The sequence below is a fragment of the Geotrypetes seraphini genome, chromosome 2 (genome assembly GCF_902459505.1).
Source record: "Geotrypetes seraphini chromosome 2, aGeoSer1.1, whole genome shotgun sequence".
In the NCBI taxonomy this organism is placed as follows: Eukaryota; Metazoa; Chordata; class Amphibia; order Gymnophiona; family Dermophiidae; genus Geotrypetes; species Geotrypetes seraphini.
Window position 1 is genome coordinate 192,380,147 of NC_047085.1, and position 12,702 is coordinate 192,392,848.

Consider the following 12,702-nt stretch of genomic DNA (forward strand, 5'->3'; position numbering starts at 1 on the left):
TGGTCTTTCATATTTTAGGGCCTGGAGAGGCATTGAGTCTTTAGCATCTCTTTCAGACATCACTTGATTTTTGAGGGGGGCACTCAGAATGTGACCCCTGTTGTGCAGGCGATTCCTGTCTTGGGACCTCAATGTAGATCTGAAGGACTTATCTCGAGCTGCATATGAGCTCCTACTGTAGTGTCCCTCTTGGGTCTTACATTTAAGACTGTGTTTCTGGTTTCCATTGACTAAACAAAGTGGATCTCAGAGATTCCGGAACTTGGAGGTGAGGAGGATGGCAGTTTGAGTGCAGAGCTCCTCTCCCTGGACATTCTCACTAAAGATTTTATAACTATTTAATCCCTTCAATTTAACTAAAGTGATTTCAGATGGCTTCAAGAAAACAACTTACATTGGATACTGTATTTGCTACAGATGGGAAAAGTAAAAGACCAAAACCAAACCCTGTAACACCATCTAACACCACTCCAGCAGGGGAGAGCCGACGGAGGAGGGCTGCAGTCCGGCCATCGGACCAACGGTCGGCTCGGGGGCCTGTTCCAGCGGGGCACCCGACACTGTCTTCGCTCCTCCCCCATTCCAGCAGGGGAGAGCCGACGGAGGAGGGCTGCAGTCCGGCCATCGGACCAACGGTCGGCTCGGGGGCCCGTTCCAGCGGGGCACCCGACACTGTCTCCGCTCCTCCCCCATTCCAGCAGGGGAGAGCCGACGGAGGAGGGCTGCAGTCCGGCCATCGGACCAACGGTTGGCTCGGGGGCCCGTTCAAGCTGGACTTCAGTTTTGACTGTTTTGATTTTATTTTCACTTTTTTAGTTTATGATATATTTTTTTATCTCACTTATTGTTTTACCACTTATTTTGTTTTATTTTATCATTCAAATTTCATTTAAATTTCCCCAGAATTCTATTGCTTCATCGGTTCTCCCTCTGCATCTATTCTTATCTCCCCTCTTTTTAACCTTTCAAATTCCTTTAGATCATTGTAATCTTATTAGTATGTTTATTTTCTTATTTTTCTCCTCTATCTCTATTTTCTTTCTTTATTACTCTTCTAATTGTCATTTTTCCTGGTACTTTAGTTAGATTGTGAGCCTTCGGGACAGTAAGGGAATTTCTAAGTACCTATCTTATAATTTTAATGCACCAATATATTCATTGTAACCCGTTCTGGGCTCTTTTGGGAGGATGGGCTAAAAAAAAAATCAAATAAATAAATGAATTAATTAAAAACCCTTTCTTGTAGGGAAGCCCTCCTCCATTTTACGGAGTCAGGCGTTACACTGTGGATGGTACCTTACTTCCTCCTGAAGGTTTTTTCTGCCTTCCATATCAATCGAGATTTTTTTACCTGCTTTTCACCCCACAGGTTCAGCAAAACAGGCAAGATTATGCGGAGGCTGGATGTATGTGGAGTTGTTCTGCACTACTTGAAGAGGAGTAATGATTCCCTGCTTTCCGACCACCTTTTTGTGCTGACTAGCCACACGAGACGAGGCAAGCTTGCTTCCAAGACCTCGATTGCCAGATGGATTTGCATGACAATTTCATCTTCTTACATTGCGGTGAACGGCCCTCTATCTCAATCACTAGAGGTGTGGCTGCCCCCTATCTCAATCGACTAGAGGTGTGGCTGCTTCCTGGGTGAAATCTCGTCTGAGGAGATTTGTAGAGCAGCTACATGGTTTTCACTCTTTTGCAAAGTTCTACAGAGTAGATGTGGCAGCTTGAAAGTATGCTGCTTTTGGGTCATTGTTATTGCGGGCAGGCTTTTCTGTCCCTCCCTCAACATCTGGCACTTTTTTGGTACTGTACAAAATCCTATGTCTTTATTACTGAATGAAAGATTAAGTTCTTACTTTGCTAATCTTCTTTCAGATAGAAAACATAGGATTCTGTATGCCCCACCCTGTCGGAGCTTTTGATTTACCTTATTTCTCCCTCGGATGTTGCCAATGTCCTTTGGGACCTCTTCTGTATCTAAGATTTAACAGAGACAATATTTTAGAAATATGGGGGGCCCCTTTTCCCTTTCTCCTTTTGGGGGAGGGATGTGGGTTTCCTTCTAGTTGCACTTAGCAGGTTGGTTCTTAGCTACTCATGCACATAATTGTTGTTCAGTGTTTTTATTAATCATTGTTCTTTTATCATAAGTTGCAGAGCAGTGGAGTTTGGATTGCTTTGGTACCAACTGAAGAAGGAGCAGTTCTCCACTGCAGAAGGGGAGGAGTTAAGAGATTTAAAATGATACCCTTCTGCAGATTCGCGACTAATAGGAAGTAACACTTAGTGTTTGGAATCCTGTATCTTCTATCTGAAAGAAGAATAGCAAGGTAAGAACCTATTCTTTCAATTTGAATCAGAAAGCAGCAATCCCTTCTAGAATAGGGCACTTAGAGTCATACAGGACAAACTGCAATCTTGAGCAAAACAATAGGTTCTCCTCTATTGTCGTATAATGCTGGTGTGAAGCTGTTTGTTGTGTTCACCAACAAAAATTGATTGAAATTAATTGCCAGTACTTTAACTGCCTGGTCAGGAAGAGGTTCCTGCTTAAATGTGAAGATTGGATCTTAAGCTGCTGTGTGCAATAAGGCTTGGCATATCGAGTAATGCTGGTGACATTACAGGTTTAATTCAGGCTGAAGGTCTTGTGTTGAGATTACCCCCACCTCTGGAAAAGCCACTGGTAAAACAGGATCTTTCACTATGTGGTCCCTATGTGTTTTGTGAATTTCATTGGTAACCAGGGCTGTGTAGTTGGTACGTCAAACTGTGAGAAGCAAAAGCAAGAAGACCCAGTGTTCCACAGAAAAAGGAGCAATCCAACAACCCGTTAGTTTTTAATACGGTTGATGTGGACATTTTCTTAACATTGATTGAAGAAATAAAGGAAAGTCACATTGTGTTTCATTCACAGTTTGTTTTGTTGTTGTGTAGTTGGTACGCCAAACTTTTGACTCGAACTCTATTTTTCTACTGACTAACTGATTCCTACTAGAAATGTGATTAATTACTGAAACAGAACTATCTACAAAATTAGGACTAATAGACCAAAAATATATATTTATTTGAAGTTTGAACAAAGAAACTGAACAAAAGAAATGTTAAATGAAAATATTCAATACATTTTTGTAAGCTTTTTATTTTGAAGCTATAGATGGTACATTTTATTGACTGACTTGACCTAAAATTGCTTGACTGTGACTCAATGACTTCAACTTCACAGCCCTGTTGGAAACCCAAGATGCATGTAACAGAACTGTTAAGGTTTGCTTATGATGCAGTTTTTGAAGTCCTCTTGTAACTTAAAACATAATAGAATTGGCTCACTGAAAATTAATCCTCCACTACAGCCACAGGTGGTTGCATGCCACTGATGGGAAATATGGATGTGTCTTGTGGTGAGGTTCTATTTCGGCAGTCTGGATATTTTACTTTGTTTCCTGCATGACACCTTGAATTTAACTGGTGCATGACTTCTGGTTTGGAATTCAGTTTTAGACAGGTCAGGCTTGAGGCCCTGGTGAATTGAAGGTAGGGTTGGGTGCAGGGCAGACTTTGGACCATACTGAATGACTTTCAAGCCAAAAAAAGTTTGTTGTGTATTTCTAATGCTTGCTTCCAGACTTTTGGTAACGTGTCTCAAGAATTTAATAGGTATGTCAGTGTTTCAAGCAGAGTATTCAGGAGCTTTGTGGACTGATAGCTGGTCCTAGTTGTGTGATCTTTGTGAAAGTGTTTTCATGCTAAACTTCCATGTGCCTGTTGTCTGAGAAGCTGGTATGCTGCTTCGTTGCAGTCACTTGGTAATGCTGCAGTACTCAAGAACAGCCAGCTTGGAGATTCTCCATTTTATCCAGGCAAAACCACATATGGAGGTGCAGCTGCAACAAGGACGTCTAAAATCCGGAGCACCCCTTATCAGGTAAGAGACATTCTTTGGTCAGAGACTGCTCCACACCATTGGAACTGCTATTGGATTGCAGATTGACAGTTGGTAAATTAAAAAACCCCAGTAATATGTCATTACAGTTCTCTATCACAGTCTGTTGTTGTTTCATTAAAGTAATAATTTGAACTAAAGAATGCTTTTGCTAAGGAGTTGGTTTCTGATAAATTTGTTTGACTGTGGAATCTGTCCTCATGCTGACAGTATGGGTTCAAATTTGGATACTGTGCACGTGATGCAGGAGAGTCTTCCATTGCCCTTTAACAAACATGGAGCTGTTTGGATATAACTCCAGTCTGAGTCCTGTGTGAGCATACATGCACATTGCAGCAGATGATTAGTATCAAAATCTGGTCCACAAATTTGTCCCCTGTATTAGAGAATTAAGGACTAGGAGAGGCAAAGAGAAGAGCTTCAATGAGCTCTCCTGCTGTGTCACTTCTGGGGCAATTTATGCAAAAATGTTGAAAATTATATGCACAAAATTTTAAATACTGCACACGTGTAATGTTTAATGCCAGTTTGGCCTCTCCCCTAATTTCCCCTCCCCATCTCACACACCACGTCCTCCCTCAGGTCTGAAATCCTTTCTCTTCTCCCCCCTCCCACCCCCCAGCATTCTGGCTTGACCGACCCTTCCACTTCTGCCATCAGATTCCACCCTCAACTTTCTCTGTCCCCATTCCCTCATCTTCTCCCTCCCTTCTTCTGCTCCTGTGTTCTCTCGGCTCTCTGTCCTCCTATACTCTCTCTCCCCCCTAGCTCTAGTTTCACAGTTTCTTCTCTTCTCCTTCTCCCTCCTTCTCCCTGGTATGAGGCCTATTGACATCCTTTGTTAATTCAACATAATTGTCTATTTAATTTTTTGTTTATTTTTATGCATATCCAGGACAGGGCTGGGTGGGTGGGTGGGGGATATCTTTTAGCTTATTTTTTGATTGAACTGTTGGATGGAAGGGATGGGATATTTTTCTTCTATATTGTTATTGATGGAATTTAAGTGTTTATGTTGATTATTGTTTGTAAAATTCATGGCACTCTGTGTTAATTTTGAAAATTAATAAAGATATATAAAAAAATGAACTCCAGATTTTCAATGCAGCCCTCGGGTTTTTAGGATGCATATGCTTGAGATAAATTTGCAAGCACTGCATCTATTGGTGTAAATATCTCATGCATATTCATTGTAGGTATCTGAAAACCTGATTGGCTAGGTGTGTCCCTAGGATAGTGTTGAGAATTACTGTCCCATGCTGAACTAATCACACAGGAAGAGCAGCTGTTCATTGGGCCATATTGTCTTCTGCAGCCTCGAGTTGGAGTGCTGTTTGGGTCATAAAGCTGTATAGCAGGGGTGTCCAACCTTTTGGCTTCGCTGGGCAAACGCTGCAGCAAGACAGAGGAAGGAGCCGGCAAGACGGTAAACACCCGGGGGCAGCAGAAGAAAACACTGCAGCGCCCTCGACCGGGGCTGCACAAAAAACTTCACTGGGCCGCAGGTTGGACACCCCTGTTGTATAGTGTCCAGGATGAGTAGTCAAACTCAGAGTGGCAGAAGACAACGTAGCCCAGTGTGTTGCTGATCTCCTCTTGTTGGCCATGATCAGGATGTGAAGAGCCATGTGATTTGCCACTGTGGCTGCAGTTGCTACTACTTCCTCCTGGCAAATTATGCAATGTACAGTTACATCGAATTCCTTTAAGGAGTATTGTGTCGAATAGAAATGAAAAAACACTTTCTTTTATTTGAAGGACAGGGGTGCCTCAGAAGCTAGAAATACGATGGCAGATAAAGACCAAATGGCCCATCCAGTCGGCCCTTCCACAGCTTCCACTATCTTATCTTCTCCCTAAGAGATTCCATGTGCCTATCCTATGCTTTCTTCAGTTCAGACACAGTCTTTGCTCCATCACCTCTACCGAGAGACTATTTCATGTTAAAAAAAAAAAAAAAAAGTACAGTGGAACCTTGGTTTACGAGCATAATTTGTTCCAAAAGCATGCTCGGAAACCAAATTATTTGTATATCAAAGCGAGTTTCCCCTTAGGAAGTAAGGGAAACTCGCTTGATTCGTTCCCACTCTCCTGAGGCCAGTGGCGCTGCTCCCCCCCCCCACTCACGAACTGCGAACTGGCATCCCATGCCAGCCCAAACAGAAGCCTTACCCCATCTGGCACCGGCACACATCCCCAGGACGTGCCGGTGAGCGACGTGTCGTGCTCTCTCCGAGATTCTCGGAGAGAGCAAGAGCCAGAAGGCCTTGAGCATGCGCAGATGCTCAAAGCCCAGGCAACAGGAAGGATCTTCGTTCACCGGCATATCCTGTGGGCTGCATGCCGGTGACAGATGGGGTAAGGCTTCTGTTCGGGTGGGCAGGGGGGTGCTGGTTCGTGCGGGGAAGCGATGCTGGTTCTCAGGAGGAGGGGGATGCTTGCAAATCGAATCAGCGCTCGGTTTGCAAGTCATGATTTGTGAGAATGTTTTGCTCGTCTTGCAAAACACTCGCAAACCGAGGTTTGACTGTATTTCATTAGATTAATTCTGAGCCTGTCGCCTGAACTTCATCTTATGCCCTCACTCTGGAGTTTCCTTTTGATTGAAAGAGACTGACCTCATGCATATTTATGCCACATAGGTATTTAAATGTCTATTATATTTCCCTTCTCTCGCCTTTACTCCACAGTATATATATATATATTGAGATCTTTGAATCTGTCCCCATATGCCTTATAATGACCATCAACGATTTTAGTAGCGTTCCTCTAGATTGACTCCATCCTTTTTATATCTGTTTGAAGGTGAGGTCATCAGAATTGTACACAGTATTCTAAATGAGGTCTCACTAGAGTCAATACCTCCTTTTTCCTATTGGCCATACCTCTCCCTAAACACCCTAGCATCCTTCTTGCTTTCACCATCACCTTTCCTAACTGTTTGGCCACCTAAAGATCATCACATTATCACACCCAAGCCCCGTTCTTCTTTCATGCACAAAAGTTCTTCACCCCTCTAAAATGTACCGTTCCCTCAGGAAATGCATAACCTTGCATTTCTTAGCATTAAATCTAGGCTGTCAAATTTCAGACCATTTCTCAAGCTTCACTAGGTCCTTCCTCATGTTTTTCACACCATCTGGGATATCTACTCTATTTCAGGTTTTTGTATCATCCACAGAGAGACAAATCTTACCAGACAGCCCTTCATCAATATTGCTTACAAAAATGTTAAAAAGAACAGGCCCGAGAACAGAACCTTGAGGCACACCACTGGTAATGACCCTTTCCTCAGAGCGATCTCTTCTGTCACCTTTCACTCATCCAGTCTGTCACTTTGAGGCCCATCATAAGTGCACTCAGTTTATTTATTAGATGCTTGTGTGGAACACTGTCAAAGGCTTTGCTAAAATCTAAATATACCACATCCAGTGCACTCCCTCTATCCATTCAAAGAAACCGATCAACTTTGTCTGAGAAGACCTGCCTCTAGTGAATCCATATTGTCTCAGGTCCTGTAATCTAGTGTTTCTCAAGTCAGTCAGTCCTGGAGTACCCCCTTGCCTGTCAGGTTTTCAGGATATCCACCGTAAATATGCATGGAAAAGATTTGTATACCATGGAGCCAGTGTATGCCAATCAATCTCATGCATATTCATTGTGAATATCCTCAAAGCCTGACTAGCAATGGGGTACTCCAGGACTGAGTTGAGCAATACTGCTGTAATCCAATGGATTCCAGAAACTTCACTATTCTCCGATTGTTGCAGTTCAGGACTTGCCGCGTCTGGGTAGGTAGAACTAACATTTCAGTCATCGTGCTTCAGCTTTCTTCAGGGTGTTATGGCTGAAATGTCGTTTACCTACCCAGATGCAGCGAGACTCTAACAACTGCAACAAACATGACGCCAGCTGCGGAAGCCTAAGAAAAAACTTTACTATTCCCTGTTTTAAAAGAATTTCCATTAATTTGTTGAATTTGAGATATTCTGAGGTTCTGTGTATGTAACTTACATCTACTACTTCTGTAATGCTTACTAGATGTGCTCAGTGCTCTGCAGATACTTATAAGTGACAGTCTCTTCTGTGTAGGGCTTATATTTTATTCAGGATAAAAAGACAAAAACAGACTTGAATGTCATTTATCATGAGTTATTCAGCATATATTGGAGAAAACAAGATCTCATCATGGTACAGACTACAAATGCATTTGCATCAAGCCAGCGGCCTGTTTGGGAGTAATGAGTGCCTATGAATTTAGTTTGTTGTGCAACAGGACTGGTAGTCTTGATCATCGGGTTTTAACCCCCACTAGTTGCAAGGGTTGTAGAGAGCCCACTGATTGTTTTCATGTTCCAACTCCCATCACTCTGGTATGAGTCCCCCCTCACCTCAGTCTTACTCTACAAGCAGGGCGTAGGAAACCTGTCTGTTCTGCTCAAGTTTAATCTTTATTTTTTTCTCAATTTTTTTCATTATCCAGTCAGAGGCTTTTGGTGCTGCAGAAGATCCTGGTCACTCCGGGGTATCTCTGACAGCTAGAAGATACAGACTCTCAGGGCTCAGGCATGACATGCCTTGCATGATTCCTGTGTGGTCAGTTTGCATCAGTAACATAGAAACATAGAAAGATGACGGCAGAAAAGGGCCAAGGCCCATCAAGTCTGCCCACTATAGACCCTCCCCTTAAGATTAGCTAGTGTTTTGCCCTGACCCTCTTAGGGATCCCACATGGGCGTCCCATTTATTCTTAAAATCTGGCACGCTGCTTGCCTCGATCACCTGCACTGGAAGCCCGTTCCACCGATCAATCACTCGCTCCGTGAAGAAATACTTCCTGGTGTCGCCGTGAAACTTTCCGCCCCTGAGTTTGAGCGGGTGCCCTCTTGTGGTTGAGGGGCCTCTAAGAAGGAAGATGTCATCTTCCACTTCTATACGTCCGGTGATGTATTTAAACGTCTCAATCATGTCTCCCCTCTCCCTGCGCTCCTCTAGAGTGTAGAGCTGCAAATTGTCTAGTCTTGCTTCGTACGGGAGACCTTTAAGCCCTGAGACCATTCTGGTGGCCATTCTTTGGACCGACTCGACCCTCTGCACGTCTTTGCGGTAGTGTGGCTTCCAGAATTGCACGCAGTATTCCAGATGAGGTCTCACCATGGCCCTGTACAATGGCATAATGACAGTAGTTCTCAAGAGCTCAGAGTCCATATCCTTGGGAGCAATTTCTAATTCTCTGCTCGTTCCTTTGGCCTAGCAACAGCTCCACAAACCTTTACCAAGGTGATGGGAGTTGTGGCCGCATACCTCCGCAAGGCATCCTTACCTGGACGATTGGCTCATAAGAGCACCCTCGAAGAATGAGGGAGTGACAGTGGTAGAGCCTTGGTAGTCAACTTCAGGAAGAGTCAGTAGATCCAGACTCAGGCAAATTCGGGAGATTCATGGCTTGCAGGTCCCCACAGCTTGGCAGAATCTTCAACTACTGAGATCCATGGTAGCCACAATAGATGTGGTTCCCTGGGCAAGAGCGCACTTTTGCCCGCTTCAGGAGTTACTCCTCTCAAGGTGGTCTCTAGGAGCTCTAGAGCCCGTACCCCAAGGAGAATAGGATACTCCATATACTTCATTGTGCCCAAAAGACTGGAGACCAATTCTGGATTTAAAAGCTGCCAATTATCCAGGTAAGGATGCACCTGAATGCCTGCCTTGCGTAGGTGTGCGGCCACAACACCCATCACCTTGGTAAAGGTTTGTGGAGCTGTTACTAGACCAAAGGGAAGAACAGAGAATTGGAAATATTCATTCCATATTCAGCATTACTATACAGATAGGCAGCGGCACTGAATGTGCATAGAATGTGATCACCACTGGCAGCTATATGATATTAGGTAATGAATACTGGTGGTATTTAGCTACGGATTTGTTTGCCTGGTCTAAGTTAAAGCATTTAGCTGTAGATTTAGTGGCTAAGTACCTAAGTGTGATATCCCTCTATGCCTCCTTACGAGAGGCATAGAGGGATATGGGTGACTAAAATTACGCCAGGTGTACACCTGGCTTGGCCTCCGCGTGTGTGGATCGCCGGACTTGATGGACCGAAGGTCTGATCCGGAGATGGCAGTTCTTATGTTCTTAGCCAGTTATTCCATCTAGGCTCCCTTTCAACTGTTTAGAGAGCACCAAGGTGGTTTGAAGGATTTTCTCCAACATCTGGGTATTGCCATTGAAAATCCAGACATATTTAATGGTTGCCGCTAAATGTACATGTTCATTTGAATATCGGACACAGACTTCCTAGTTTTTCTTAAAATTCTGGATGTTGGTTCTGCTCTTTCTTCCCTCCTTCTCTGTACCTTGGCTCTCGTATGTTTTAAATGGTGGTGGAGATGTGAAAGGTGATGGGTTGTTGAGGAAGGGGTGAGGTTCTTAATGTTCTGTTTTTGAGAATATGCAGCACCTCGCCCCCTCCCTGCCATGTGTTCAATTTTTTGGGACTGGCCCTGAAGGAGTGGGCATATGCAATTGACAGTACTAGACAGCACAGGTAATAAACAGCAGCTGAGCCCCACCTTGTGGATGTGGTGGTGTACTATCATCTGGGATAAAATAGCATGGTTTAGAGAGGGGGAAGCTCACTCAGTTTGGAAAGCTTGCGTTTAAAGCTGGATTAAGGACAAGAATGACTGGTCTGTGTAGAACTGTGCAGTGGCAGCCATTTTTGTGATCACTACTTCTGCCTTGTTGCTGTGTGCTAGCTCTAGGTGCACCTGCCGTGTGCTCATCAGGGCTCCAAGTGACAGAGCAGGGTCAGTTAGCTGTATGTTCGCATGCGCGCACCTTGTGTGGTGGTCTGCAGCTTGCTATCGGTTATTTGCTCAGTGCATATGATTGAAGCTAGAATACATTCTGACTCATGTTATAAAATGCTGGGGGGTGGGGGGGGGGGGAATAGAGAGTTGCCACTAATGTTGTATGAGCTGCTGCCTCTGAATTTAGAATGACTGCATATTCATGCCATGAGGAGTGTTCATTGTTATTTTCCTGGAATTGGGGCCTGTTTGTGTTCCTCATAGACCAGAGTACGTTAACCCTGTGAGTCGCAGAAGGGACCTACATCTGCCAAGAATGTGGCATTTTGCTCTGCCTTTATGACATTGGTACATTCTCATTAGTAAATGTTAAAGGTTTTCAGGATAATTTATTTTTGACTCAGCATTTTCTTCATGCTGTTATTTCCAGCTCAGACAGGATGTGACGCCAGAAGCCTGCATTCAGTTTCTTGGTGTACTCTGCCTTCCCCTTTCATTCAACTAATTTGGCTCTCTTTGCAAGTTTTCTTTGCCTTAGTATCCATGTGCTGCCTTGGCTTGGGTAGCCAGCAATGATCTGTTTGTTAGATTGTTCCTTAAGTGAATTTAGACTTCAAACAAGGCAGATCATTTCCAGCTGAAGGAAAAATAGCTGTAGAGTTGCCCAAGTGAGTTCTGTTTCCATTCAAACTTTTTGAGTTTTCGACAGCTTGAAGAGATGACTTTGCTGCAGTGTCTGAGGCTTTTCCTTGCTGCTCAGCCACCTCTAACCCCTGCCAGGATAGTTGATGCTTGCTTTCCCTTTAGAGGAAAAGAGAAAGAAAGGGTAGAACCTGCTTGTTGATTACTGTGTATCCAGTGCCACATTCATTGGACTCCCAATTAAACTTTTTCATTGCGTTCAGCTTTTTATCTCTGTCAGTGTAGTGTTTTAGAATTAATTGCATGTTTGCTTTGATGATTATTTTTTCTTAATTTGGGGAATTAGTACAATATTTGTTTGTCACCTATTTCGTTCTTTTAAGGCACCTTTAAGAAGACAGGTAAAGGCAAAACAAGCCAGCACACAAACCTATGGTGTGACCAGTTCAACAGCACGTCGGATTTTGCAGTCTTTGGAGAAGATGTCAAGTCCCTTAGCAGTGAGTTCATGTATCTTTTGTGTGTCTTGTAAATATTGCTTGCACATACTGTGTGTGTATGAATATATGTTTAAACAGTTTTTATTGAAAACCCCCATCAAAAAACAATAAAAGCATACATATGCTAATAATAGTGTTTAATTTTACAGTTTTAGTCCTCCTTACAACTCCCCCATTCCTACATTACCATATATAACAAATGCTGTATGAAATGAAGCCAAATATCAGTGATGAATAAACATGTGCAATAACAAAGGATATAACTGCAACCAGAACTTCCTCCCCACCCATCCAAGCCCATTAATAATTCCCCCCTCCTTTGATACTAGAACCAAATCCTAACAACCATGAGAAGCCTTTTGTCTTACAACTTTCCATTACATTATCCATAATCCCTTCTTCCTGAAAAAGAAAAAAAAATACCACTCCGTTAAAACAGTTAAATTAATTATTAAATCCTTTACAAAACTATATTTATTTATTTTTTTTAATTTATATACCGCATACAACTATGCGGTTTACATATTACATACATAATATCTTGTGCTCCCTACGATCTCCATAAGCACTATACTACATGCTCTAAATGGCAAATTCTATATTTAAGGTTCCCATATTAACCAAACTTTGTATATGTATATATTTGTATATACGAGTATGTGTGTATGTATATAGATATATATTTCTAGTGCATATGTATGTGATTCTGGACTGTGGGGTTTTCTCCCCATTCTCACGAGCACCAGGTTTTCAACTCCTCCTCCTCCTATAGAAGGCTCTGCTGCCCTCTTCAGTTTTTCCTTTT

General features: G+C 43.0%; 1 protein-coding gene across 4 annotated transcripts in view; it reads left to right on the forward strand.

The window, feature by feature from the left end:
• Positions 1-12,702, forward strand: part of NUP153 (nucleoporin 153) — a 310,572-nt gene that overhangs the window by 54,641 nt on the left and 243,229 nt on the right. For 3 of the 4 annotated variants that reach the window (XM_033934594.1, XM_033934593.1, XM_033934595.1), the window contains exons 5-6: positions 3,803-3,928; positions 11,781-11,897. In XM_033934594.1, coding sequence (XP_033790485.1) covers positions 3,803-3,928; positions 11,781-11,897 — 243 coding nt within the window. The remainder of the gene's footprint in view (positions 1-3,802; positions 3,929-11,780; positions 11,898-12,702) is intronic. The other variant, XM_033934596.1, reaches the window with a different exon arrangement.